Source organism: Aulonocara sp. 'chitande type north' Nkhata Bay, linkage group LG11 (genome assembly GCF_057382095.1).
Source record: "Aulonocara sp. 'chitande type north' Nkhata Bay isolate Kocher_YH1m ecotype deep benthic linkage group LG11, A_spYH_male_GT1.1, whole genome shotgun sequence".
Taxonomy (NCBI): domain Eukaryota; kingdom Metazoa; phylum Chordata; class Actinopteri; order Cichliformes; family Cichlidae; genus Aulonocara; species Aulonocara sp. 'chitande type north' Nkhata Bay.
Genome location: NC_141354.1, coordinates 27,117,152 through 27,143,232, shown reverse-complemented (window position 1 = coordinate 27,143,232; position 26,081 = coordinate 27,117,152). Strand labels below are relative to the sequence as shown.

General features: G+C 43.3%; 1 protein-coding gene across 8 annotated transcripts in view; it reads left to right on the top strand.

Annotated features, from left to right (window-relative positions):
- Nucleotides 1–25,856, top strand: part of myh14 (myosin, heavy chain 14, non-muscle) — a 31,064-nt gene extending 5,208 nt beyond the window's left edge. The window contains exons 3-46 of one of the 8 annotated variants that reach the window (XM_086311622.1): nucleotides 949–1,155; nucleotides 2,135–2,291; nucleotides 3,235–3,262; nucleotides 4,143–4,257; nucleotides 5,158–5,205; nucleotides 5,533–5,544; nucleotides 6,610–6,702; nucleotides 6,802–6,865; nucleotides 7,069–7,167; nucleotides 7,261–7,404; nucleotides 7,500–7,714; nucleotides 7,807–7,959; nucleotides 8,261–8,434; nucleotides 8,680–8,853; nucleotides 8,975–9,089; nucleotides 9,380–9,448; nucleotides 10,557–10,762; nucleotides 10,847–10,968; nucleotides 11,121–11,190; nucleotides 11,280–11,440; nucleotides 15,935–16,043; nucleotides 16,190–16,321; nucleotides 16,437–16,643; nucleotides 16,746–16,883; nucleotides 17,143–17,266; nucleotides 18,310–18,481; nucleotides 18,567–18,779; nucleotides 18,861–19,005; nucleotides 19,091–19,297; nucleotides 19,410–19,514; nucleotides 19,719–19,871; nucleotides 20,054–20,302; nucleotides 20,390–20,503; nucleotides 20,587–20,685; nucleotides 20,773–20,985; nucleotides 21,082–21,243; nucleotides 21,326–21,454; nucleotides 21,564–21,652; nucleotides 21,743–21,866; nucleotides 22,283–22,491; nucleotides 23,707–23,815; nucleotides 24,336–24,508; nucleotides 24,687–24,710; nucleotides 25,093–25,856. In XM_086311622.1, coding sequence (XP_086167748.1) covers nucleotides 949–1,155; nucleotides 2,135–2,291; nucleotides 3,235–3,262; nucleotides 4,143–4,257; nucleotides 5,158–5,205; nucleotides 5,533–5,544; nucleotides 6,610–6,702; nucleotides 6,802–6,865; nucleotides 7,069–7,167; nucleotides 7,261–7,404; nucleotides 7,500–7,714; nucleotides 7,807–7,959; nucleotides 8,261–8,434; nucleotides 8,680–8,853; nucleotides 8,975–9,089; nucleotides 9,380–9,448; nucleotides 10,557–10,762; nucleotides 10,847–10,968; nucleotides 11,121–11,190; nucleotides 11,280–11,440; nucleotides 15,935–16,043; nucleotides 16,190–16,321; nucleotides 16,437–16,643; nucleotides 16,746–16,883; nucleotides 17,143–17,266; nucleotides 18,310–18,481; nucleotides 18,567–18,779; nucleotides 18,861–19,005; nucleotides 19,091–19,297; nucleotides 19,410–19,514; nucleotides 19,719–19,871; nucleotides 20,054–20,302; nucleotides 20,390–20,503; nucleotides 20,587–20,685; nucleotides 20,773–20,985; nucleotides 21,082–21,243; nucleotides 21,326–21,454; nucleotides 21,564–21,652; nucleotides 21,743–21,866; nucleotides 22,283–22,491; nucleotides 23,707–23,815; nucleotides 24,336–24,508; nucleotides 24,687–24,710; nucleotides 25,093–25,282 — 6,015 coding nt within the window. In that variant the 3' untranslated portion in view covers nucleotides 25,283–25,856. Of the gene's footprint in view, nucleotides 1–948; nucleotides 1,156–2,134; nucleotides 2,292–3,234; nucleotides 3,263–4,142; nucleotides 4,258–5,157; nucleotides 5,206–5,532; nucleotides 5,545–6,609; nucleotides 6,703–6,801; nucleotides 6,866–7,068; nucleotides 7,168–7,260; nucleotides 7,405–7,499; nucleotides 7,715–7,806; nucleotides 7,960–8,260; nucleotides 8,435–8,679; nucleotides 8,854–8,974; nucleotides 9,090–9,379; nucleotides 9,449–10,556; nucleotides 10,763–10,846; nucleotides 10,969–11,120; nucleotides 11,191–11,279; nucleotides 11,441–15,934; nucleotides 16,044–16,189; nucleotides 16,322–16,436; nucleotides 16,644–16,745; nucleotides 16,884–17,142; nucleotides 17,267–18,309; nucleotides 18,482–18,566; nucleotides 18,780–18,860; nucleotides 19,006–19,090; nucleotides 19,298–19,409; nucleotides 19,515–19,718; nucleotides 19,872–20,053; nucleotides 20,303–20,389; nucleotides 20,504–20,586; nucleotides 20,686–20,772; nucleotides 20,986–21,081; nucleotides 21,244–21,325; nucleotides 21,455–21,563; nucleotides 21,653–21,742; nucleotides 21,867–22,282; nucleotides 22,492–23,706; nucleotides 23,816–24,335; nucleotides 24,509–24,686; nucleotides 24,715–25,092 lie in introns of all 8 variants that reach the window. The other 7 variants (XM_086311630.1, XM_086311624.1, XM_086311625.1 and 4 more) reach the window with 7 other exon arrangements.
- Nucleotides 25,857–26,081: the final 225 nt, after the last annotated feature.

Genomic DNA, 26,081 nt, shown 5'->3' with positions numbered 1-26,081 from the left:
AAGATTTGTCTCACAGCCTCTCTCTGTCTCTGCTGGACTCGTTTCATAAAAAAGCTCTATGAATAGAACAATACGCTCCTTCAGCCTCCCAATGTTAAAGAGGCCTTTGCAGAGACACTGACTTCATTTTACAATCATGATCAAGCACACACACACACACACACACACACACACACACACACACAGAAAGGCATGCACACTGTCATCTAGTTTCATATTCTTAGCTGGTAGTTCAGTGTGACTAACATTCACCCACATGAATGCAAACACGCACAAACACACACACATTTTGCGTGTTGTGCATATCAAGTAGTGGAGAGAATAAAATGCAGCAGAGCAGGGTCCTGCAACATGGTCAGAGCTTGAGATCAGTACTTCCTGTCCAACAAGCACGAGATCAGCAGCGTGACAAAGGAGGTCGTCTCTGTCCTCATCTGTCACTGTCTATTCTCGTCATGCTGTCAAATGTAATGACACTCATGCTCCAAACCACACTTGGTCCCATTCTGACAAACATTTCTTTTTAAATATAGTTACAATGTTTGCTGTATTTTAAATGTGGGTAGGAGTTTTTTCTTCTTCTGAGGTGTAGTAAATGTGTGCATTCATTTTGGCAGTTTTCTTTAGCAAACTTCAAGTTATGTGAATGAAGTTCGACCTGATGTGCAGGCTTTCTGTTCTCCTCTAAGCTGAATAGAACTATACAGCTTAATATGCTTGATACAGGAAACTGTTTAACAGTTCGTTTGTTTTTTAAGTCAAAGATACATTTATTATAAGTGTCATCTGTTTGGAAAGCTGTTCTGAGTGATTTTGAGTCTGCCAAGTAGCATCTTCATAGCATCGTTGTGATCCAACAGTCTGCCCAAAAATCCTTTTATTAAACAAGTTTCATTTTGTTCTCAGTTACGAGGTGAAAACTCCTCAATGTTTTTCTATTAAATCCAGTCTGCCAGCATCCGAGAGGAGCGCGGTGATGAGGTGGAGGTGGAGCTGACAGACAGCCAGCGGCGGGTGACCTTGTCCAGGGAGGAGGTGCAGCGTATGAACCCTCCGCGCTTCAGCAAAGTGGAGGACATGGCCGACCTCACCTGCCTCAATGAAGCGTCGGTGCTGCACAACCTGAGAGAGAGATACTACTCTGGCCTGATCTATGTGAGTGCACCAACCACAGCTCACACTGTACACACATGCATGAGCAAGAGGAAGCAGTCGCTGGACACGTGAAGTCCTGGATGTTGTGTACATGTGAAGTGCGGTGGGATCTCTTGTGTAAGCTGATATGCATCGGTAAGAGATGCATTTCAGCTTGTGTGGAGTCAGTTTACGAAGTTGTTGTGTGGGTGTGGGGCAGCTATGGGGGCATCTTCAGTTTCTGCTGGAAAAAAAAAAGGGGGGGGGGGGTGCAGATGTAAGATATCAGTGAAGTGGCATTTAAAGTGAAATAACATAAAGAAAATTGACTCGATTAAATGCAGAGCTTCCTGTTAATGATGTGTAAATAATGGAGGATGCTAAATAAGAGGTGGAAAGTCAGGAACGCAGAGAGATTGTTGGAATAGCTTTGAAGGGTGTATCATACTATTGGATAAGATAGGTGTGGGGGGCTTTCATGACTTTCATTTATGCAGCAATCATCATGGGAGCTTTATTGGTGTTGACACACTGTGTGTCATCACTGACTGTGTTTACAAGAGGTGCAATTTTTCTTTGAATTTTTAAAATCAATCCTTCTGTGCACAATCCTGTGCATTAATATGTAACCCGGGATGCTCTATACAATCTTGGCAGCACTGTTGCCTCCCTTCTGTGCTTTCTGCTAAAGCAACAGTTTAATGAGATCGTGATACTGCAGATTTTACACAGGCCGCCCACAGAACATGTAATTTTTGTCAGTCTACTGCAGTCTGGCCTAAATTACTTGTATTAAGTGTGTCAGAGGTCAGAAAAGTTGCAGATTTTGAAAAACAGTCATTAAACTCACCGTCTTCTTCATAAAGTTGTATTTTTGAATTATAGAGTATAAAGAATAGGACTATGAGAGGTAAGACAGTTATATTCTGCTGGGATTGACATCCCCCACGCAAAATTAGGTCAGTGTGAATCTCTCTCTCCTGTGTGTGTTTTCTTCTAGACATATTCAGGGCTTTTCTGTGTGGTTGTGAACCCATACAAGAACCTGCCAATCTACACAGAATCCATTGTGGAAATGTACCGAGGCAAGAAACGCCACGAGATGCCCCCTCACATCTACGCCATATCAGAGGCTGCTTATCGCAGCATGCTGCAAGGTACTTAGTACTGTCTGTGACCGCTAACCCTTAGTTAACTCTGACCCTGTACATGTTCCGTGATCTTTGATCACTAAGCCACATTGTGAATACTGTTTCAAGGTGTGGTATATTCCTGGCTTTTATCAAAAGCCTGAAAAGTTAAAACAAATATACGGGATGGTATTTTTACAACTGAGATTTCCAAGAGTGGCACTCCTTTTAACGAACAGTCAATCCAGTGATATAACTGTGTATTCGTTGCGGTTAACCGCATAACTTTACATGTAATAGCAATTACTGACAGATACTTTTCATGCCCTCCCCGCCTTTCATGTAGAGTTTATTAAATGAGACAGAAAGGGTCGGTTGAGCAATGTCTCTGCCTTTGAGTGACTACCTGAGATAACAGAACAGGGCAGATGAGACTCTTTAGTCGAAATTACTACCTCACACCTCTTTAAGGGTAGGTGTGTTACCGAGGTGATTCAACCTGTATGACCAGTATGAATTCCTCCAGGCTGAGCGCGTGGGAATCTTAAAAGCAAATGCAAGCAATGTTGCAAACAGTGTCCACCCATTGACTACCAGTGTTGAGTGGTTTGGCAGCCTGGAGAGACCAGTTCAGCTGGTGACCAGCTTTGCTTTACAGCTCTTATTGAAAAGAAGTGACTGACATGCAGAGAAAAAGGGCTCAAATACACAGAATATTTATTTATTTGGCTGCATGGATTTCCACAGCACTTCATGCCCAGTTTGTGGGGGTGGAGGTTTAATATAACATGAGCCAGCTAATGCCTTAGAAAGCCTCTTCACTCCCATGGAGCAATCTACAGTGTGTTATTTCAAGGAATCATATGTCATTTATGTAATTCATTTTTATTCATTTTAGCCAAACTTGTTGTTGAATGGTTGGCGTTTTATGTCGCCCCCATGACCTTGTGACGTGTTTTCTCTCCCACAGACAGAGAAGATCAGTCAATCCTCTGCACGTGAGTAGCCTGCAGCAAGCCATCAGTGTGTCTCTGTGTACATGCTTTGTCATTTGGGAGGAGAATTTTCTAGTGTTTGCTGGAGTCCTTCTGCATTTGTATATTCGGTGTGCATTTCCTTTAATTAGTATGCATTGAGGCCTGCATGCACTCATGTGTTTATATTTGTAACTAAATGTGGTGCAAATCAAAACACTCTGGTCCTTTTATATAGATCAGAAGAGGAAAATGTGATAATTTCAGATTTTATCTGGGATTTTATATTTTTTCCAAGAAAAAAACAAAAATCTCAGCTGAGTAAATTTACATCTTAGTAATTCTTCCATGTAGCTACGTACACAGTTTCTATAATTGAGCGAAAAATAACACAGAAAATCGACTAAGACTTCAGTACCATATTGTGAATATAGCCAGCCTCCTGTCTGTGTGCACCCTACCTGCTTGCTTGCCTCTGATCCTACCATCCTGCTCTTCTTCCTGCCAGACTCTTCCTGTCATTGTCAAGGCTCCCAAATCAGGCTCATCTCGAGTCAGTCTCAAAGTGTGTGTGTGGAACAATTCGGCTGATTCTTTCAGATCTTTTACAGCTGCTATTTTTGTTCCTTTCTCCTCCATTATTTTCCAAAAGCAACAACACTAGCATAGCCTATATCCTTCACGCCTGCCTTCTGTTTAGACCTGTGGTCTTTGAATGCACTGCATGGGCTCTAATGTTTATTATTGTGACTAGTGTGCGTTTGGCCACTTGTTCATGTGGATTCTCTCTCTGTAAAAATTATATATACCAATTCATGATTGAGACCATATGTTAAAGACCGAACATTTAGGCCAACAGGGGAATTAGCTGTGTTCCTTACATAGTTTTGTGTTTGTATTTCAGAGGAGAGTCCGGAGCTGGGAAAACGGAGAACACTAAGAAAGTCATCCAGTATCTGGCTCATGTTGCCTCCTCCCATAAAGGTGGCACTCTGGGTAGAAAAAAGGAAGCTGTGCAGGTATGTTACAGCAGAGGTGCAACAGAACAGAAGAAGAGCAGCTTGGAGAACACATCACATACAGAAAGGCTTTATAGAAACTTGGGAATAAAACAGGAGGGGAATGACAGGAAGGATAGAATGGGTGAAGAAATAACTAAGGATTGATGTGAGAAACCAATAACTGCAGTCTGCACTCTAAATACTGTACAGTTTAAATAAACCCAGTTACAACTATTTCAGGTTGACATTGCTGTTTACGTATTAGGCAGTCTTCGACCACTAAATCACCAATCTAGGAAGAGTATTGCATGTTTTAAGCGTGAAATGCTGCCCAGCTGGTGTATATGTAAAGAAAGACTGACGCTACTCTTGATGTCTTACAGTTAACTTTGGGTCTAAAAACAGGGGCTGTTAGTGTAGAAAGACTAAAAACTAATTTGAAACAGCTTGAAAAGATTGTCTTACTTTCTGTGACTCATGTACTGCAGTGTTTTAAGTGATTATTAAAGGGAGGCTGTGGAGCTTAGCTGTAAATTAAACTGTTGTGTTTATATTGAGTGTTACTCTCCAAAATGCATTGTGTGTCTAACAATCATGTCGAGTCAGCTTCCTTCCTTATAAAACCATATGTTAGCTCCTGCATTGTTGACATCCAACTTCATGAGCTAGCACTCCTTTTCTTCTCCTTCTTCTTCTTCTTTTCTTTTTTTTCTTTCTTTATCTTCTTCTTCCCTGTTAATTGATATGATAAGACATACCAGGTTTTCTGTAGGTGCAGTTAAGTTTATTGTATCTTAGCTCGGAGTGGGCTTCCTCTTTGAATCATTCTGAGCATTATTTCTTACCTTCCTTCCTGCACTGGTTTTTCCTTCATTTTCTTTCGTCTGCACTGTCCTTCTCTCTTGCCTGCATGTTCAGATGGACGGCTCTAGGTCCTTAACAAGAGGCAGCACTATAGTGAACAGGGTGAGTTAACTCTGTCTTGCTGCCCTGTCCTTACTTTTGCTTTTCTCCTGCCCTGATTTCTGCCTAATGAACTCCAACTAACTCAAAGCAGAGTAACCTTAAACCATTGAACTGTCATGCTGATATTGTTGCTCATTAACAGTGAAGCCCTAGACAGTATATTCGATTTAGACTGTTTCTGTTCTTTTGTTTGTTGTTATGATTGTTGTCTTATTTGTCTTATTTGTCTTTTTATTGTTTGTTTGTTTATCCAATCCACATGTTTGTCCATCCACCCAATCTCCTCCCCCTTAAAACTTCATTTTTTTTCCACACACAATTCACCAGAGTATGCAATATGTGAGTATGAAATATTTAGAAAACTTGGGTTTTTATTTATGGGGAGTCCTTTTTTAAAAGTGAAACTCTTCCTGTAGAATATTTACAGGACCTGATATGATTGTCTTGCTTCATAGTGAGAATCATATCTTCCTTCTTTCTGACTTTCATCTGAATAACCCGTGGTCTTGTGGGTCTTTAGTTCTGGTAGTTAGTTCAGTCTCTACTGTTATACTCAGCGGGCAGGTGGTTGCAAAGTGTTTCTGCTGTAGATGTGGTTTTAATAACACAAACTGAACATGATGCAATTGAATGATGTGGGAGCGGGTGTGTTGTTGCAGCTGTTTGTGTGTACAGCGTTTGAAGTGTACATACTCAACTATATGGCTTTGTTAATGTGTGCAGTGCACACATTGTTTGCTCTGTGTTTTGTCGCTATCAAAGGGCTGGCCTCTTGCTCTCTCTGTGTGCGTCTGCCTTTTGTGTTGACTGACTGGCATTCTTTGATAGTTTTTGCCATAAAACCATCTCCTGTAACTACCTCCTTTGATGCTCATTGCTGGCTGCTGCTGCATCGTCAGCTGCTGCATCGGCAGTGCGACAACTGCAATAATGCATTGCAGCGAGCTTGAATCAGCCAATATGTAGCTTCACATCTCGCTGTGTAACAGTGCTTCTCAACCAAGTCGATAGTAGCCCTTTATTGATTTTAAAAATCAATAAAAAGGTTTCAAAAAGGAAGTTATTAAACATATGAAAAGCAAATGTGCAACATAATTGATCCCCTTATCACGGATTGCTAATGAGAGACAAGTATTTAAATTATGTTGAGAATCATTTGTTCTTGTGACGGGGAATGGGGAGTGTGTTGGATGCTATATTGGGCCCTAAAATGCATCAGTATGTGTCACTGCTCTTCAAGACTGAGTCATGTATTTTTTTGTATTTTACATAACAGATCGTTAGTTCCTCTCAGCAGAGCAGTGTTAACGTGTGCATTTTAGTCTAGAGGCCACCATAGAAGTCTTTCTGTGAAGCTGTCATGTCTGTAGTTTTGTCTGATCAGACGTCTCCTCTGTTTCACAGGGTGAGCTGGAGAGACAGCTGCTGCAGGCCAACCCTATACTGGAGGCCTTCGGCAACGCAAAGACTGTCAAGAACGATAACTCCTCTAGATTTGTAAGAGTTGACTAGATTCATTAATCGGATAGATAAAGTTCTGCCGTCAGTATAAAAAGAAATGAACTGAAACATGAGCCACCTCTCTTGCTTTTTCAGGGTAAATTCATTCGTATCAATTTTGACGTGGCGGGATACATTGTTGGTGCCAACATTGAAACCTGTATCTTTCTGCTTACTTTGTGAAACTGCACTTCCTCCTGCCTTTACAGCAAAGGGGAGTGAGAAGGCAGACGGTCTTTCTGAATTTTTACTTGAATGCTTGCTTGTCCGTGTTCATTTGGAAAGCATTTAAGGGTTTACCTGTGTACCATACTAGAAACAACTTTAAAATGGTTGCACATATCCATAACTATATAAATTCAGACCTCCTTGAAAAGTCTCGGGCCACCCGTCAGGCCAAGGATGAGAGGACTTTCCACATCTTTTACCAGTTGTTATGTGGAGCGTCAGAGGAAACTCGAGGTGAATACAAGTGTCATTATAAAACATATATGCTATTTTTGCAAAACCGACTAGTAAACTGTGTCTAAAACTTGCTGTATTTTATGTCTCTAGCGGACTTGCTCTTAGGAACTGCTGATCAGTATCGCTTTCTCAGTGGAGGCTCGATACCTGTTCCTGGTCAGAGCGATTCAGAGAATTTCACCCAGACTATGGACTCCATGGCTATTATGGGCTTCAACCCCGAGGAGTCGATGTGTAAGAGAACAGAGGCGGGGAAAAAAATTGGGTATTTTGTGTCTTCAATCCTTGCTATGAATCACCTTCCTCTTCCCTGTCTTACTTCTCTGCAGCCATGCTGAAGGTGATCTCTGCTGTGCTCCAGTTCGGGAATATATCCTTCATGAAGGAGAAGAACCATGACCAGGCGTCCATGCCTGATAACACAGCTGCTCAGAAACTCTGCCATCTGCTGGGCATCAATGTGCTGGAGTTCACTCGGGCCATCCTCACCCCAAGGATCAAAGTAGGCCGAGAGTATGTGCAGAAAGCCCAGACTAAAGAACAAGTAAGATCTTATATGCAAAAAAGGCACACATGCTCATACATAAACAAACATTTGTCCCTGTGGAGTGTGACTATACATACATTTTCTCCTAGGCTGACTTTGCTGTGGAGGCCCTGGCAAAGGCAACATACGAGCGTCTGTTCAGATGGCTGGTCCACAGGATCAACAGAGCTCTGGATCGCAGACAGAGACAGGGAGCCTCCTTCATAGGCATCCTTGATATCGCTGGATTTGAGATCTTCCAGGTGTGTTCATGTGATGATGCAGTATAGTGAGAAGTTTAACCCAATCTAGCACAGAGGATGACTTTGTTCTCAAAATATAATAAATTGTCTGTAATTAAGTGAAACATGTAACATTAAGGGATATTTCTAGCATTATATTTGTATTTTTTGTGGAGAATAAAACAGCATTACAGATGTGCAGTGGTGTGAATTATATACAGTTTTATGTCTTTACAAATCCAACAATGTACCTGTACTTTTTCAGTGTACATAACATGAATTTTTCTATCTTTGTTTGCTTTTCTAAACCGATCCTATGCAGCTCAACTCCTTTGAGCAGCTGTGCATCAACTACACCAACGAGAAGCTGCAGCAGCTCTTCAACCACACCATGTTCATCCTGGAGCAGGAGGAGTACCAGCGAGAGGGCATCGAGTGGAACTTTATTGACTTTGGCCTGGACTTACAGCCCTGCATTGACCTCATCGAGAGACCAGTACATGCATACTAAAACACATTTTTACTTTTCATGAGATGAGACTAGATGCTGATAACTGATATGTGTTTTCCATACAGATGGGACAACGGATTGTTTATTTATAGTTAAATAAAGTGCATATTGTGAACGAGCCCACTGATTAACTAATACAAGCAAACAGCATCAAATAATTCTTTAATATTTTGTCATTTTGAATGAGGAAATCCACATTTTGCTAATAATTTCCCCTCTATTCATGTCAGGCCAACGCACCTGGTGTTCTGGCTCTTCTTGATGAAGAGTGCTGGTTCCCTCGGGCCACAGATCGCTCATTTGTGGAGAAGCTGTCTGCTGAGCAAGGCAGCCATCCAAAATTCTTCAAATCAAAGCAGCCACGTGGGGAAGCTGACTTCTCCATTATTCACTACGCTGGAAAGGTATCCCTTGACTTTTGTTTTTCTTTAATCTATCCTTTCAAATTTAGGCAACCCACGTTTTGACTTTCAGTGATGATCTGTCTCAGCTTTGATTTCTACCATGTGACCTCTCCTTCCACAGGTGGACTACAAGGCAAATGATTGGTTAGTGAAGAACATGGATCCCCTGAACGACAATGTGGCGTCTCTTCTCCACCAGTCGTCTGATCATTTTGTCTCAGAGCTTTGGAAAGAGGGTGAGACTTTCTGTTTCACACACTTTCTAAATGCTGCCTTTACAGATTTTGTATTGAAAACTTCAGCATTTTTTGCAACTGTGCCAGTTATAAATATTTAAGCTATTCTGGTGCAAAAATGTATTAACGTTACTACATTTCTCTCCTCTCTTACATGCCGTTTCTTTCTCGCTTTCTTCTGTTCTGTCTCCTTCTTGTCTTCTCCTCTTTTGCCTGCTCTTTATCCCTTTTGGGCTCCTTTCCTTTCCTATGATCTTGCTCCCTGTGGTCTCCTGATGCTTCCCGATCAGACATTCAAACTCTTCCTCGTGTGTACTTCTTTGACTCCTATGCCACACTGCAGACTAATGGCGCAGACAGTAGGTTTTTGTACCTCCTTACAATCCTCCCTCCGGCCACTGTTGTTTGCTGGCTGCCCAGTTTTTGTTGTCTTTATTGCTTTTTCTGCCATTTCCCCTCTTTTTAGTTGATGTTTTTGTGGTAGTGTTGTGTTGTATCATGTTGTCTCTGTGCTGTTGTGTTGCTCTCTAATTTCTCTTTCACCACGTTTTTGGCCTTCAGTACAAGTGCCGTAACTCTGTGGTGACACATTTCTTCACTGATAGTAATTCTCGTAGTGATTCTTGTCTGTAGAAGTTTCACTTCATTTGTCACAAAAGCCACATTCAGGATCACCTTAGAGTGTCTGCCTGTAACTAGAAGAGCTCTATTGAATTCAATTCAATAATTTAAAATGAGTAATTGGTTGGCCCGGACACATTTATAGTCATGTTAATTAACGTGCATGGTCTCTAAACAAAAAAAATGAAAGCGTACTTGCGTGCAGAAATGTGATCCTGAATCAGCTTTAGAGACGCAACATGTTGCTTTAGAGTATTGACATGTAAATAGCGTAGCATGGTTTAACCAGTGTAGACCTTTAGCTTTAGTCATCAGTGATCAGTGTGTTTTTTTAGTTTAGATCACATCTGATGAACTGGAGCATATTGATCTGAGTGGTGATACTGGCCTCTCTGTTCTTTCTACTTTTTACTCCTGTGTATGAAATTAGCTTCATACACTTAACAAAATAAACCATCAGTCTTTTCAGGCAGATCTGCAGCTTTGCCTGTGCAGACATGTCCAAAGTTGACAGGTTGAGCTTGAAAAACGTTACCTGTGAAACTCATGCACTGTATTAAGTGTGTGTGTGCGTGTGTGCGTGTGTGTGTGTGTACTGGCTGTGGAAATAGATGCTATGGTTCTAGTTTTAAAAACTAATGATGGCCGAAATCCATCTCATATATTATTTCTGTCCAGAGCTTGATGGGAGATATGAAACCAGGTGTTGTTGCTATTGTGTAATAGCATTAACCTGTTCACTCACTCATGAAATGCCAAATCATGCTTTTTTATTTATTTATTTTTAACTTCAGCTAATTGATCATTTCTGCCAAAAGTGAGACCCTGTGCTCTGTTTCCTTCTAGTGGACAGGATTGTGGGTCTGGACCAGGTGTCGTCAGGAGAGAGCAGCGCGCCGGTCACATTTGGAGCAGCAGGACTGAAGACGAAGAAAGGAATGTTTAGGACTGTTGGGCAGCTTTACAAGGAGTCTCTTACCAAGCTGATGGCCACACTGAGGAACACCAACCCTAACTTCCTCCGCTGCATTATCCCCAACCACGAGAAGAGGGTGAGGCAGGCGGTCAGGATGAACTAGTGAGAAGAGATAATAGCCTTCTTTCTGCTGACTCTTTACCCATTTACTTTTCTTCAGGCCGGTAAGCTTTCCCCTCACCTGGTTTTAGACCAGCTGAGATGTAATGGTGTTTTGGAGGGCATCCGTATATGCAGACAAGGATTCCCTAACCGCATCCCGTTCCAGGAGTTCAGACAGAGGTGCATATTTGTGATGGTCTTTTTGATTCGTGAAGTGTGAACTACACGCACACACTTCATGCCACTTTAAGAATCTTTTATGGCACCTGCCAGTAGACCTTTCTGCTCATCGTATCATTCACTCAATCGCACATTTATCATTTGTCTTCCAGATATGAGATCCTAACCCCTAATGCCATTCCTCGCACCTTCATGGATGGCAAACAGGCATCAGAACTCATGGTATGTAACTTTCAAGCAGCTAAAACTTCACAGCATTACATACAGTTGTTCAGATAGAAGCTTGACCAACTCCCCTGCTGCTCTTCTAGATCAGTGCTTTAGAGCTGGATAAAAACCTGTTCAGGGTGGGTCAGAGTAAAGTCTTCTTCAGAGCTGGAGTCCTAGCTCACCTGGAAGAAGAAAGAGACCTAAAGATAACTGATACCATCATACGCTTCCAGAGCGCTGCCAGAGGCTTTCTCTCACGCAAGTAAGACTAATTACTAATAGAGAACTATTATAGGCATCTCATTAGTTTTTAATGTCTTTTATATATAAATTCAATATAAAATATAAATGGAAGGACGGCTACAAGGCACAATCCCGCCCCCCGTTTGGCAAGTCTGATCACGCCGCCATCTTCCTCATGCCAAAATACAAACAAAGGCTGAAACAGGAAGTTCCGGTTCAGAGGAAGGTCGCGCGCTGGACGGATCAATCGGTGGCCGCGTTACAGGACGCACTCGATGACGCAGACTGGGGCATGTTCAGAAACAGCTCCGACGATGACGTCAACGTGTTTACGGAAGCGGTTGTGGGATTCATCGGGAAACTAGCGGATGATACCGTGGAGACAAAGACTATCACAACGTTTCCCAACCAGAAGCCGTGGGTGGATAAAACCATCCGCGACGCTCTGAGATCCCGCACCGCTGCCTACAACACGGGACTCATGACGGGGGACATGGACCCGTACAAAGCCGCGTCATATAACGTGCGGAGGGCGGTGAAAGAGGCGAAGCAGCGCTACGGGAGGAAACTAGAGTCACAACTCCAACAGAGTGACTCTAGAAGCCTGTGGCGGGGACTAAGGACAATAACGGACTATAAAACACCAACAACTGGTATGACGAACGCGGCCGTGACTTTGGCAGACGAGCTGAACACTTTCTATGCTCGCTTCGAGGCTGCAGCTAAGGTCTCCAATAGGGCTGGGCGATATGACCCAAAATTCATATCTCGATATTTTTTAGCTGGATGGCGATATAAGATATATATCTCGATATTTTTTTTAAGCCATAAAGTAAGAACAAAAAGAGAGTTCTTAGTCAAAGCTGTGTCCCAGATGTCACACAGGCACTTTTATTAACATACAGCACAGATGTACATGAAAAATTACTCAAAATTAAATTATGAGCATTCATTAAATAATCATGCTCCATAAATAAAAGAAAACAAGGTTGTTTTTGTGCTAAACAAAGAGCTCACAATTGTGCAGTCAAAATATAAACTAAAAGACGCTGAGCGTAATAACAAAGACAGATTTCACAGCTGCTCTGTTCCCAAATTTTGCTGTGTGACTGACAGCCTGGAGTTTGAAATCCGCTTCATAACCACGTCTCTTACAGGTGCCATTTATGGTCCTTATACACACACAATACGGTAATATTACGTTGATGCACAGTACGTATCACTCCGCGAAGCTCCTCGGTAGCCGTAATGCGCCGACAACCTATCAAGCGGTGCAGCTCCGTAGCTGACCAAAGTCGTACTCAAACATTTTGACAGATTGCTGAGCGCCGTGTACCACATAAAATCGGTTCGCGGCCATCAAGCACAACCAGAATTCATACATAAGGCGCGCTATCAACTTTTGAGAGAATGAAAGGATTTTAGGGTTAGCGCTGTTAGCGCTGTTAGCTCGTTAGCGCGGTTAGCTCGTTAGCACGTTGACGCCGTCCAGCCCCACGCATGGGGCGATGCGCAGTAACTCGTTAACGGAGATTTGCCGTGTCCGTCTTGTCGCTGCCTGCACGTGAAGCGATGGGGGAGGAGGGGGAGTTGTCTTCAGTGAAGGCGAGGCGGAGTAACGTTGCGTAGAGACAAAAGTGGACGAAAGAGAGGCAAACTTGCGGCTCCACAACTATAATTATAACGTAACATAGACTATATCGATATAAAGGATATTGTCACATCTTATATCTCGTATAAAAATATATCGATATGTTTTAAAAACTCGATATATCGCCCAGCTCTAGTCTCCAACAATGCTAGTGTTAGCGGCGCTAACGGCTGCAGACAGGAAGATACTGCCAGTACCGGAAACGTGCTCGTCATCTCCGAGCATGAAGTAAGGAGAGCCTTCAAGAGAGTGAACACCAGGAAAGCAGCAGGACCAGACGGCATCCCAGGTCGTATCCTAAGAGACTGCGCATACCAGCTAGCTCCTGTGTTCACTGAGATATTAAACATCTCTTTATCTCAGTCGGTGATCCCCACATGCTTCAAAGAGTCCATCATTGTTCCTGTCCCGAAGAAACCCCACCCTGCTTCTCTCAATGACTATCGCCCTGTAGCCCTCACCTCAGTAGTGATGAAGTGCTTTGAACGCCTGGTCAGAGACTTCATCATTTCTTCACTACCAGACACACTGGACCCACTACAGTTCGCTTACCGTCCAAATCGTTCCACAGACGATGCCATCTCTCATCTCCTCCACACATCACTCACTCACTTGGACACTAGAAGGGGGAATTATGTTAAAATGCTCTTCATAGACTACAGCTCTGCATTTAATACCATAATTCCCTCCACACTCACCACCAAGCTGGAGCATCTGGGACTCAGCTCATCTATGTGTCAGTGGATCTCCAACTTCCTAACTGGCAGACCACAGGCAGTTAGGATGGGCGGACATGTCTCAGCCTCCACCACTCTCAGCACTGGAGCCCCCCAGGGGTGTGTTCTGAGCCCCCTGCTGTACTCTTTGTACACATATGACTGTGTGGCCACTACCAGCTCCACCACCATCATCAAGTTTGCTGACGACACCGTCGTGGTGGGCCTGATCTCTGATAACAACGAGACGGCCTACGTGAAGGAGATTAGGAATCTGGAGAACTGGTGCCAGAGGAACAACCTCCTTCTAAACGTCAGTAAGACAAAGGAGCTGATAGTGGACTTCAGCACTAAGCAGGAGAGGAACTACCAGACCCCCGTCATCAACGAGTGCCCAGTGGAGAGAGTGGACAGCTTCAAATACCTCGGAGTTCACATCACGCAGGACCTGTCATGGTCCTGTCACATCAACACCGTGGTGAAAAAGGCCCGACAGCGTCTCTACCACCTCAGACGCTTGAGAGACTTCCAACTGCCCTCCAAGGTGCTCAGGAACTTTTACTCGTGCACCATAGAGAGCATCCTGGCGGGAAACATCTTAACCTGGTTCGGGAACAGCACCATGCAGGACAGACGAGCTCTACAGAGGGTTGTGCGGTCAGCTGAGCGCACCATCCGCTCCGAGCTCCCTGACCTGCACTCAATCTACAGCAGGCGGTGCTGGACCAAGGCCAGGAAGATCGTGAAGGACCTCAGCCATCCCAACAACAGACTGTTCTCTCTGTTGAGGTCAGGAAAGCGATTCCGCTCCCTGAAGACCAACACAGAGAGACTGAGGAGGAGCTTCTTCCCGCAGGCGATACGGTCTCTCAATCACACCACCACACAGTACTGACCCACACATATGGTTCTTACACACACACTGGACTTTCTGGACTTTGGTTTTGCACAACACTGGTCACTATATTCTTCATTTCCAGTTAATACTTGTACAGCTGCTGTTATTGTGTATATATTTATTTATATTTAGATTTCTTCATACATTCTTATATAGTTCTATATTGTGTATTGTGTATTTTGTTGTACAGTTATTTTATTTTCAACTTTAATTTATATATTTTATCTTATTCTTCCCAGTTAAATTTACCCTTCATTCTAATTTGTGTTGTACAGTTATTTCATTTTTAACCTTAATTTATATTTTATTCCTTCCTAGTTAAATTTACCCTTTTTAATTTTTCATATTTATTTCCTATCTTATTCATAGCCTTTCCTTTTTTGTTTTCTTTAGGTCACGAGCAGTTGTCCAAGCATTTCACTACATATCGTACTGTGTATGACTGTGTACGTGACAAATAAAATTTGAATTTGAATAAGATGAAATTCATGTTACTTTAGTTATTGGTCAGTTTAACAGCCTTTTTTGCTACCTGAGGTAAAAGAGATGGAGGACGATAAACATGTAGTACGGGTGAGGTTTCTCTGCAGCGCTAGTATCTGTGCAGTTGGCAGTTTTGTATTTCACTCTTAAAGGAGCATTAATATTTAACAATTTGTCAGCCCCTATCAGTGACTCAGGTGTTGCAACAGTTTTGAAAGGTATTTGGCAAAGCCTGAATTACATAATTCATTATGGTTATATGTTTACACTGGTGACTAAATGGAAAAAAGTCTATTCATTGTTATACGTCATTTGATTAATCTGGTGTCAGGTACATTTCTGTCATACATTTAAGACACAAAATAAGTTTCAGTTGTTTTACATAATCTATTGTTTAAAGATTTATTAAAGAATAACAAGACTTAATTTTTAGTCTAAAAGTTTCCATGTCCCGAAAAAGTCTCCCCAATAATGACGTTTATTAATAAACTTCACGATGTTAGTGATATCCTAAAACAGCAAAGTAAATATGTGGAAGGTGTGTTGGAGAACAGGGTAAAACATAGTTATATGGACCAAAACTCATTACCAATAATTTGAAAGTTGTTTGTTAACCCTGTCAAACACCTGCTGATATTACTCAATATTGCAGCACCTTTTCAGGTGAATACAGCACGTGTTAATACCTCTAATTCTAGACACTGTGCAATATTAAATAAAAGTGTGATTCTCATTGATGCATTTTGTTTGTTTTATTGCTTTCAGAGCCTTTTTGAAGAAGCAACAGCAGCTTAGTGCTCTGAGGGTGATGCAGCGGAACTGTGCTGCTTACCTCAAACTCAGGAACTGGCAGTGGTGGCGACTATTTACTAAGGTGCTGTGCAAACTTCTCAACATAGACATGAAATGCAACCCACATTAAACATAATATACAACTAAAGGCAAGGCAGTGTGAGAGTAGAAAACCTTGTAACATTGGGAATATTCTTTATATTTACCCCTTTCATCTCACCCAAACAGGTGAAGCCCTTGCTGCAGGTGACACGACAGGATGAGGAGATCCAAACCCGGGAAGCAGCGCTACAAAAAGCCAAAGAACAACTCACCCGAGCGGAGCAGGACTACACAGAGCTGGACAGGAAGCACGTTCAGGTAAACAAACCTCATCCTCATTGTGCTTCCTATCCACCACAGTTTTGTCTTTGCCTGTCTTACTGTCAGTCGGGGCCTCACTCATCACCACTCCTCCGTTTCTGTCACATTGTAGCTGATAGAGGAAAAGGCAGTGCTGGCTGACCAGCTGCAAGCAGAGGCAGAGCTGTTTGCAGAGGCGGAGGAGATGAGGGCCAGGTTAGCCAGTCGGAAACAGGAGCTGGAGGAGGTTCTGGGCGAGCTGGAGACTCGACTGGAGGAAGAGGAGGAGAGGGGTGTGCAACTGGCCAATGAGAAGAAGAAAATGCAGCAGAATATACAGGTTATAAAGTTGCTGTCTTTTTATGTCAAAACTTTGTAAGAATGATTGTAAATTGACATTAAAACAAGCTTACCTTGACATTGCTTTCTCTGGTTTTGTCAGGACCTAGAAGAGCAGTTAGAGGAGGAGGAAAGCGCCAGACAACGCCTCCTGCTGGAGAAGGTTACCCTGGAGACCAAAGTAAAGAGTCTGGAGACGGACCTGGTCACTGCAGTAGAGCAAAGAGACCGACTCGGCAAGGTGAGCGTCACATTAAATTTTGTCAAGCAATGAAAAAAAGGTTGTTTCACAACCTTAATAGCAAACCCAAGCATTACAGCAATACAATTACAGTTGCACACTTACATTTTTCTTCATTATGTTGGCTTCATTCAACATGATGAGACTGGGATTGCAATGAGGTAAAATGGGTCAGGAAGGGTTGCTACTTGAAAGCAATTATTCCTGCACAGTTACTAATAAAAAAATGTTTCACGCATCATCGTTTCTCTCTGAGCAGGAAAAGAAACAGCTGGAGGAGCGTCTGAATGAGGTCACCGACCAGCTCACTGAAGAAGAGGAAAAGACAAAAAGTTTGAACAAGCTCAAGAACAAACAGGAAGCTGTCATCGCTGACTTGGAGGGTAACTATGCTAAACGAATTTTGACCTTCACACAAATTTGTTTCCACACAAGTAATCACACTAAGGTTGACATTTATGTATTCAAGAAGCAGGTGTCCCAGCAGGAATGGATGCTGGAGTCCCGTCACATGCCCATAGATAGACAGACAGACAGACAGACAGACAGAGATCATATGTCGCTGCATGAAGCTTTAAAATCAAGAGCTCCATTTGTACTTAGATCGAAAACAACATGCGGAAGACTTATTTGAAAGTAAATATGTCCAGAGCTTTTACACCTGCAAGAATCTTTCAGGCAGGTAAAAAAAATTCCTGTTTGATCTCAAAGATTTGAGGAATTAGTCTACTCGTCTGTCAAGAGCTGCAGTTACACGTGTCAGGTCTGCTGAAGGTGCAGCCTGCTTCCCAGTTACAGGAATGCAACACCATCCCAGATGGTAGTGCGGAGGGGTTTTTGTATTTATTAGTGCTGTACAGTGTAACTGATGTGCAACAATCAGAAAGTAATGATTTATTTCTGTCACTCACTGGTTTGTTTTGACAAACATACCTCCCTCTGTTCAGGCACCTTATAGATGCACTATCCTTTTCTCTCTTAAGCCCAAATTCAGCTACTTGACAGTAAAATAACTCCAACAGAATGGTTTAAATCACAGTCTGAAGTTTAACTGTCTAATCCAGAATTCTATAAAAATATCTGAACATTTAACAAAATAGTCAAAACTCTGATTTTTGTGCACCCTTACTGAATGGAGGAGTCTGTTTTTTGCAGTGTCAGGGTTTCTGCAGTCAAAGCAAGGAGCATGACTCAAACTTAGGGTGAACAAGGCAGCCAAGAACTGTTTTAAGGTAGTTTACTGTTGGAGAACAGATATAAGTACAGGTACTAATGAAGAAAGTGGAAACAAGTTGAGGTAGGTGTGGCATGACAGGAGTTTAGTGACATCTGGTGGGTGGATGGGGAAATGCAGGCTTATTTACAACTGTAATAACTTTACTGTTTAAATTCTGTGATTTGTAACTTACTCCATTGCTATTTGCAGAGCGCCTAAAGCGTGAAGAGCAGGGTCGCTTAGAACAGGAGAAGTTTAAAAGGAGGATGGAGAGTGAAGCTATGGAGGCCCAGGAGCAGCTGTCAGACCTGGGAATGCTGTCCTCTGAGCTGAGAGGCAGTCTGGCTCAAAAGGAAAAAGAAATCACCTCCCTGCAGGGCCGGTGAGACACAGAAAAGTATCAGAGACGCAGTAACTAAAATATAAGCCTGTAATGGATTTTTGAAGTTTTTTTGTGAATCTCTCAGGTTGGAGGAAGAAGGTGCACGCCGTGCTGAAGCTCAGAGGTCTCTAAGGGAGGCCTTGTCCCAAGTGTCAGAGCTGAAGGAGGAAGTAGAGAATGAACGAGGGATGCGGGAAAGAGCAGAGAAACAACGGCGAGACCTGAGTGAGGAGCTGGAGGCTTTGAGAACTGAGCTAGAGGACACTCTGGACAGCACAGCTGCACAACAGGAGCTCAGGTAGATGATGAGGACAAAACAAAGTTTACATTTAGTGATTTTGTTATCAGACCAGAACTCACACTTCTTATAACTCCACAGGTCTCGACGGGAAGCAGAGTTAAGTGAGCTCCAACGATGTGTTGAAGAGGAGACTCGCCGGCACGAGATCCAGCTTTCAGAAGTCAGAGTCAAACACAGTGCTGCCTTAGACAGCCTGCAGGAGCAGCTGGACAACAGCAAGAGAGTACGAGAAACACAGAAAAATTCAAATGCACATGCATGGAGACATGCGCAGTCTCTCACCGTGTCTCACCCATGCTCTGCTTCAGGCACGACAGTCCCTTGATAAAGCCAAGGCAGCGCTGGAGGAGGAGAGGCAGAATTTGACCTCTGAGCTCAAAAGCCTCCAAGCGAGTCGCTCAGAGAGCGAGAGGGGTCGTAAGAGGGCGGATAACCAGCTACAGGAACTGAGCGCCCGTCTGGCTCAGGCTGACAGAGAGAGGGAGGACAGGGAGGAGCGAATCCACAAGCTGCAGGTACAAATGAATAGGTACCAGTTTACTGGTTTGTGGTTTTAAGGTGTGTCAGTAAAGAAGTATTCTGTTTCTGTTCTGTTGAATGAATTTAACCTAAATGTGTCTCTTTTAGTGTGAGATTGAGTCCCTCTCCGGCAATCTGTCCTCCTCTGACTCCAAGTCTCTTCGGCTCGCTAAAGAAATGAGCAGCCTGGAGAGCCAGCTGCATGATGCAAGGGTAACAAATGCACACAGACACCAAGGCTGCATTTGATTTGGACATTAGCCTTTGACTGTTACAGACTCCTCATGTTTAAAAAAGAAAAAGTAACTATTTCTTTAAAGTCCAGAAGAAAATCCTCTGACTGTAGGAAATTAAAAGAACTTGATCCACTGATGACTCAAAAACAACCTCATATGCACCATTGCTCTTCTCTTTTAGGAACTGCTACAGGACGAAAGTCGCCAGAAGATGGCCCTTGCCTCAAGGGTGCGAGCACTGGAGGAGGAGAAGAATGGACTGATGGAACGACTGGAGGAGGAGGAGGAAAGAGGCAAAGAGCTGAGCCGACAGATCCAAACTCACAGCCAGCAGGTAAGTCTGAGGGCCGCAGTGACTTTATTTACCTCTTAAACTGCTGCTTTAGAAAGATATCAGTTAACATTTTTCATAAAATCACAGAAGTGCTTTCCTTCAGACAGTCAGTATTAAATGTAAAGTTTTCTGTCTATATCTATGACTTATGTATGCACCCTGTGTCTGTTTTACTTCTACAGCTGACAGAGCTACGTAAGCAGTCAGAGGAGGTGAACAGTGCCGTGGAAGCTGGCGATGAGATACGCAGGAAGCTCCAGAGAGAGCTGGACAGTGCCATTCAAAGAGAGCGACAGAAGGAGGAGGAGAAAGAAAGAGTGGAGAGGCAGAGGGAGCGACTGAGGGAGGAAATAGAGGACATGACCATTGCCCTGCAGAGAGAGAGGCAGAACTGCACGGCCCTCGAAAAAAGGCAAAAGAAATTTGACCAGGTTAGAAACATACCACTGCTTCTCACATACGCACAAAGGCTGCAAATATCTTTATGCGCAGTAACATTACCTCCTTGACCCCCCCAGTGCCTGGCAGAGGAGAAGGCGGTGAGTGCTCGGCTTGCAGAAGAGAGGGACAGAGCAGAAGCAGACAGCAGAGAGAAGGAAACAAGATGTCTAGCACTGTCCCGAGCCCTGCAGGTAAATTATTTGATAGACGGCACATAAATGTTTTTCATACATCTGTGTTTGTGATGGTAAATCGTCTGTCTTTCTGTGCGTAGGAGGCTCAGGACCAAAAAGAAGAGCTAGAGAGAGCCAACAAGCAGCTCCGTCTAGAAATGGAGCAGCTGGTGAACCAGCAGGACGATGTGGGCAAAAATGTAAGACTGTACACCTTGGGACTCTTTTTTTATTATTTCTGTCTCAGTCCTCTGTGAGTCACCATTTCTTAAATGCTTGTGCGTCAGGTCCATGAGCTGGAGCGCACACGGAGGACCTTGGAAACAGAAGCACAGAACCTGCGCATTCAGACGCAGGAGCTGGAGGAGGAGCTGTCAGAGGCAGAGAACTCAAGACTGAGGCTGGAGGTCACCCTGCAGGCGCTTAAGGCTCAGTTTGAAAGGGAGATCAGCAGCAACGAGGAAAAGGGAGAGGAGAAGAGAAGGGCCCTGAGCAAACAGGTAGGATGGAGAATGAAAAAGGAAAGTGCTGGTGTTTCTGGTATGTACTTTTTGTCCAAGTTAATCAGATTGTTTATGTTCTTCTTTTGATCCCAGGCAAGGGAGTTAGAGATCCAGTTGGAGGAGGAGAGGAGTCAGCGGTCTCAGTCTGTGTCATCCAAGAAGCAGCTGGAAGCAGAACTGCAGGAAGCTGAGGCCCAGGTGGAGACAGCCAACCGTGGCAAAGAGGAGGCGATGAAGCAGCTTCGAAGGCTGCAGGTAAAACAGGGTACCCACACCTATTTAAAAAGTCAGTTTCCTGTAAATGTCAGTGTACTTAATTTAAAAATATCCTTATCAGGGTCAAATGAAGGAGGTTCTGCGTGAGCTAGATGAGGCAAAGGTGACTCGAGATGACGTCATCTCCCAATCAAAAGACAGTGAAAAGAAAATCCAAACACTGGAAGCAGAGGTCCTGCATCTTACAGAGGTATGTATGTCTATGTCTGTGCAAAAAAACCCCATCCAATATAAATATTAAGATATCTTGCATTTATTTTTAACCAATCTTTTCTGTCTGCATGAACGTCTCTGTGCAGGAGCTGGCTGTATCAGAGAGGCAGAAGCGACAGGCCCAGCAGGAGAGAGACGAGATAGCAGACGAGATGGTCAGCAGCAGTTCTGGAAAGTGAGTTTAACTTTACCTCTGATGCATTTTGTTGATTTGAGGGGGGGTTTGTGCACCAGTGGTGTTGTTACTGAGATTGCCTTTGTCCAGGAATGTGCTGAGCGAAGAGAAGCGGAGGTTGGACGCACGAGTCAATCAGCTGGAAGAAGAGCTGGAAGAAGAGCAGACTAACAGTGAACTGTTGACAGAGAGACTACGGAAGACAGCCCTACAGGTATGTTCACTCTACAAGTTGGGGCGATCGTGGCTCAAGAGTTGGGAGTTCGCCTTGTAATCGGAAGGTTGCCGGTTCGAGCCCCGGCTTGGACAGTCTTGGTCGTTGTGTCCTTGGGCAAGACACTTCACCCGTTGCCTACTGGTGGTGGTCAGAGGGCCCGGTGGCGCCAGTGTCCGGCAGCCTCGCCTCTGTCAGTGCGCCCCAGGGTGGCTGTGGCTACATTGTAGCTTGCCATCACCAGTGTGTGAATGTGTGTGTGAATGGGTGGATGACAGGTTGTGTAAAGCGCTTTGGGGTCCTTAGGGACTAGAAAAGCGCTATACAAATACAGGCCATTTACCATTTATCATTTACAAGTGTCTCGGTCACACACTTTGAAGCACACACTCATCACAGCTACATTTCAACTGCAGGTGGAGACTCTGACTGTGCAGCTGCAGGGAGAGAGGACTCTGGCCCAGAAAGCAGAGGCGGCTCGAGAGCAGCTGGAGAAGCAGAACAAGGAGCTGAAGGCCCGGCTTGGGGAGATGGAGGGGGCAGTAAGGGGCAAACATAGGATGAGTGTCGCTGCCCTGGAGGCAAAAATTGAGACGATGGAGGAGCAGCTGGAACAAGAGAGACAGTACGAGAAACAGACACATGCATCAGTACAAAAATCTTCCAGTTTACAAAGCTGTAACCTGCTAAAAAGAATTCAGGAATTAAATTGTTTTATAACACAAACTGTACATAAAAATAGACAAGGACTCTTTGGAATCACCCATTGGTTTGCAGCTACCATTTGAAGTCCACAATTTAGTATTTTGTCCTTTACTTTATTTTTTTAATTTTTGTTTGGACTAGAGGTAGTTGTCAGCTAATGCTAGCCCCCACTAGCTAACAAGGAGCGTCTATAATTTATAGTGAACTGGATTCTAACTTTGGTTGGTGAAAAATCTACTTACAAGAAAACAGACTTACTGGAGACACTGAACAGTCATCTCTTTATGGGCTCTTTTAGAAAAACCAAATGCTGAAAGAAGCTTTGTATTAAATCATGAATAGGTTCAGGCCTTAGTTTAATTTTTCAGTGGTGTAGGCCGCTTCTTGTTTCATACATAAAACTAAGAGTTTCTTTATCAGTTTAAAGTAAATTTGTTAGTTACATTGAATATTAATAATAATAATAATGTACACTTTATTGATCCCCCCAGAAATTACTCTCTCTGCATTTGACCCATTCACTCAGTGAAGCAGTGGGCAGCCACTAAGCAGGCGCACCAGGGAGCAGTGTGCTGCTCCTTTGCTTAGGGGTAGCTGTTCAGTGGATTCAAATCCCCCGACCTTCCAATCATGGGGCGACCACTCTACCTACTGAGCTATGCCTGCCCCAATTGGGCCCTTTATAAATATGTTAATTAGAGAATAATGATCTCAAAAAACCTATTTGAGATTACTTGAATCAAATTATGAATGTGAATGTGAAAGTATCCAGTTGTCCTGCTGGAAGCAGGCATCAAGAGATTGGTACACTTAAATCACCTTTCTTCCCCATTCTAAATTTCAGTTTGGTCTTTAGCAGTTGCTGCCATGTGATTGGCTGAGTAGGTGTATGTCTAAAGGAGCAGTTCAATAATTGTACCTAATAAAGTGGCCTATGATAATAGGTTACATTTACAACATTTATTAACAAAACGACACATGTGAACTGTGCCGTGATTGTAAATACATGGCATGGGGCGTATGAGGGTTTTCAGTGTTATAGGCCAAGCAATTACTGCCGGACAGATTTAGAATCACTAAACATCCGAGGGAAAAAAAGTCATCATTGATTGTAACAACCCTGTTTGTCCCTCAGGGAGCGAGCAATTGCCAACAAACTGATGCGGAAGACGGAAAAGAAACTGAAGGAGGTGATGATGCAGGCAGAAGATGAGAGGAGGCATGCAGACCAGTACAGAGAGCAGGTGAGAAAATTAAGATTACCCTGACTGCACCGTGCAGGTCAGTCACATTTATCTAAGTATGCTCAGAATAGCATTGTCAACAACAGGGCATTAAATAATCATTTAATGGGTATCAGGTCAGCTAAGCTTGCTGCTTTAATTGTGTCCGAGGGCAGTGTGTTGAAAAATCATCCTAAAATGAGTGATTTATCCAGCTCAGTCCAGACTAATCCTAATCCTGCATTGGCATCTGTGTGTTCATCGTGAAGTTAGAACATGTTCCACCACAAAATATAAATCCCTCAGTCACAGCAGAGACACTGACTCTCCTCCCAAAGCATCATCTGCAATAATCTGCCAGGTTTAATCTGACTCCTGATCCCCATCGGTCCTCCTGTCCTCACACTAATCTCTCCATTTAAATATCTGTCCCTGCTCCTTCTTCTTGGTCTCTCTTTTCCTGCAATCTCTTGTCAACTCGACCTCTCTGCTGCGCTCTGTCCTTTCCCTCCTCTTCCTCCTCCCTGCTCTTCTCCTGCAGCTGGATAAGTCGATGGTCCGACTGAAGCAGCTGAAGAGGCAGCTGGAGGAGGTGGAGGAGGAGAACTCTCGCTCCAGTGCCCAGAAGAGGAAGCTGCAGAGGGAGCTGGAGGAACTCACTGACAGCAGCCAGACCATGAACCGCGAGATATCCTCCCTCCGCAACCAGCTCAGGTAAGTGTGTGTGTGTGAGTGTGTTGGTTCATGTATTTATCTGTGGCTTCACTTACTGTTGATTTTGTTAACACCCCATTAATTTCTCATCGTTTTTTTTTTTTTGCTTTGCTCTTTTGTTGCGTCCATTTTTGTCCACGTAACACTGACACATTACCCATCTGTCTGCGACACTCAGCTTCCCCGAATGGAGACCAGATATGTAGGTCATTGTTTTTTTTTATTATTATTATTTCTTGTTCTCATTTGTTTGTCTGTTGTCTTGTATGTTTGTCTTTGTGTTTGTGCATGAAAAGCCTGCAGCTTTCCATACACAAACACAAAGTTGAGTAGTTTGCTTATATTTTTGTCTCTAGCATATTTACACAGTTCTCTGTTTAGGGGGAAAAATAGCTTTCTTGGTGAAATTTGGATGGAAAGTTTGAATATTCTTAGTCATTTTTTAGAAAGAGTGGAAACAGTTAACCTGAAAATGTTAAACGTTAATTCTGAGCCCTGTTTTTTGGAATCTCATAAACTAAACAGTTAAGTAACTGAATAATAATAAAAACACATTTTTTAACTCCCGCTTCCTTTTTGTCCAGACGTGCTGCGCTGCCTCTGTCGATGCGTGGACGCAGAGCATTGGTTGATGACCTTTCATTAGAGAACTCCGATTCAGAAGAGCCTCCTGCCTCACCCACCCCCTCCTCTGGGGTCCCAGGGACCCCGACTCCGTCCTCAGAACACAGCCTGGACCCTCCGCCGCCCTACAGTGTCAACAACGCAGAGTGACAGGCACACATCTGCTTAGCTACACAAACAACGCACACGCACACACAAGCATCAGCCTCAGAGCCTCGACTGCTCGCGGTGATGCAGAGGCAGGCACACAGCACATAGCTACACTAGTTTTAAATTAAATGCCATGTAGGATAAATATCAGGCAGTTAGTTGTAAAGCATCCTCCCTGATATAGCGATGCTCTTTAAGATTTTGCCTCATTTTTTTCTCAACAAGTACAGAAAATGTGTTTTAAAAAAAAAAGAAATTTTACAAAGCGTCAACTGGAATTGATTTTATTTTATAAAACAACAAAGACTTGAAGTTTCTACATTACCACCTCTGTAATGCACTTCTCATAAACTAAACTACATCTGCTCACTAAGCAGTAAAAAACTTTTACATTTGGATTTATTTACAAACATTTGATGTGGATTGAATACACAGATCAGGGCTGCTGGAAGATGACAATCTGTATTAATGTTACACGAGCAGTCAAGTACACACATGGAGCGGAGAATTCGCCTTCGATATGAGTGTGAGTTAACTTTTTAAACTTGGAAGAATTTGGCAAAAAGAAAGAAAATTGTCATCTAAACACAGTGCTGCACATTTTCTAAGTTGGCCTAACAGATAATAATAAGAAACCAGGATGCATTACATCGTTTTCATATCACCTGTCACAATTACAGTGACACAAAGAGCTGAAAGCAGCCGACATGCAGACAGACTCGCTGCTTTAGACGATAAACTCTTTTCTATAGATTAGAAACAGTACGTTGTTAGACCACGCAGTAGATAGTATTAGATA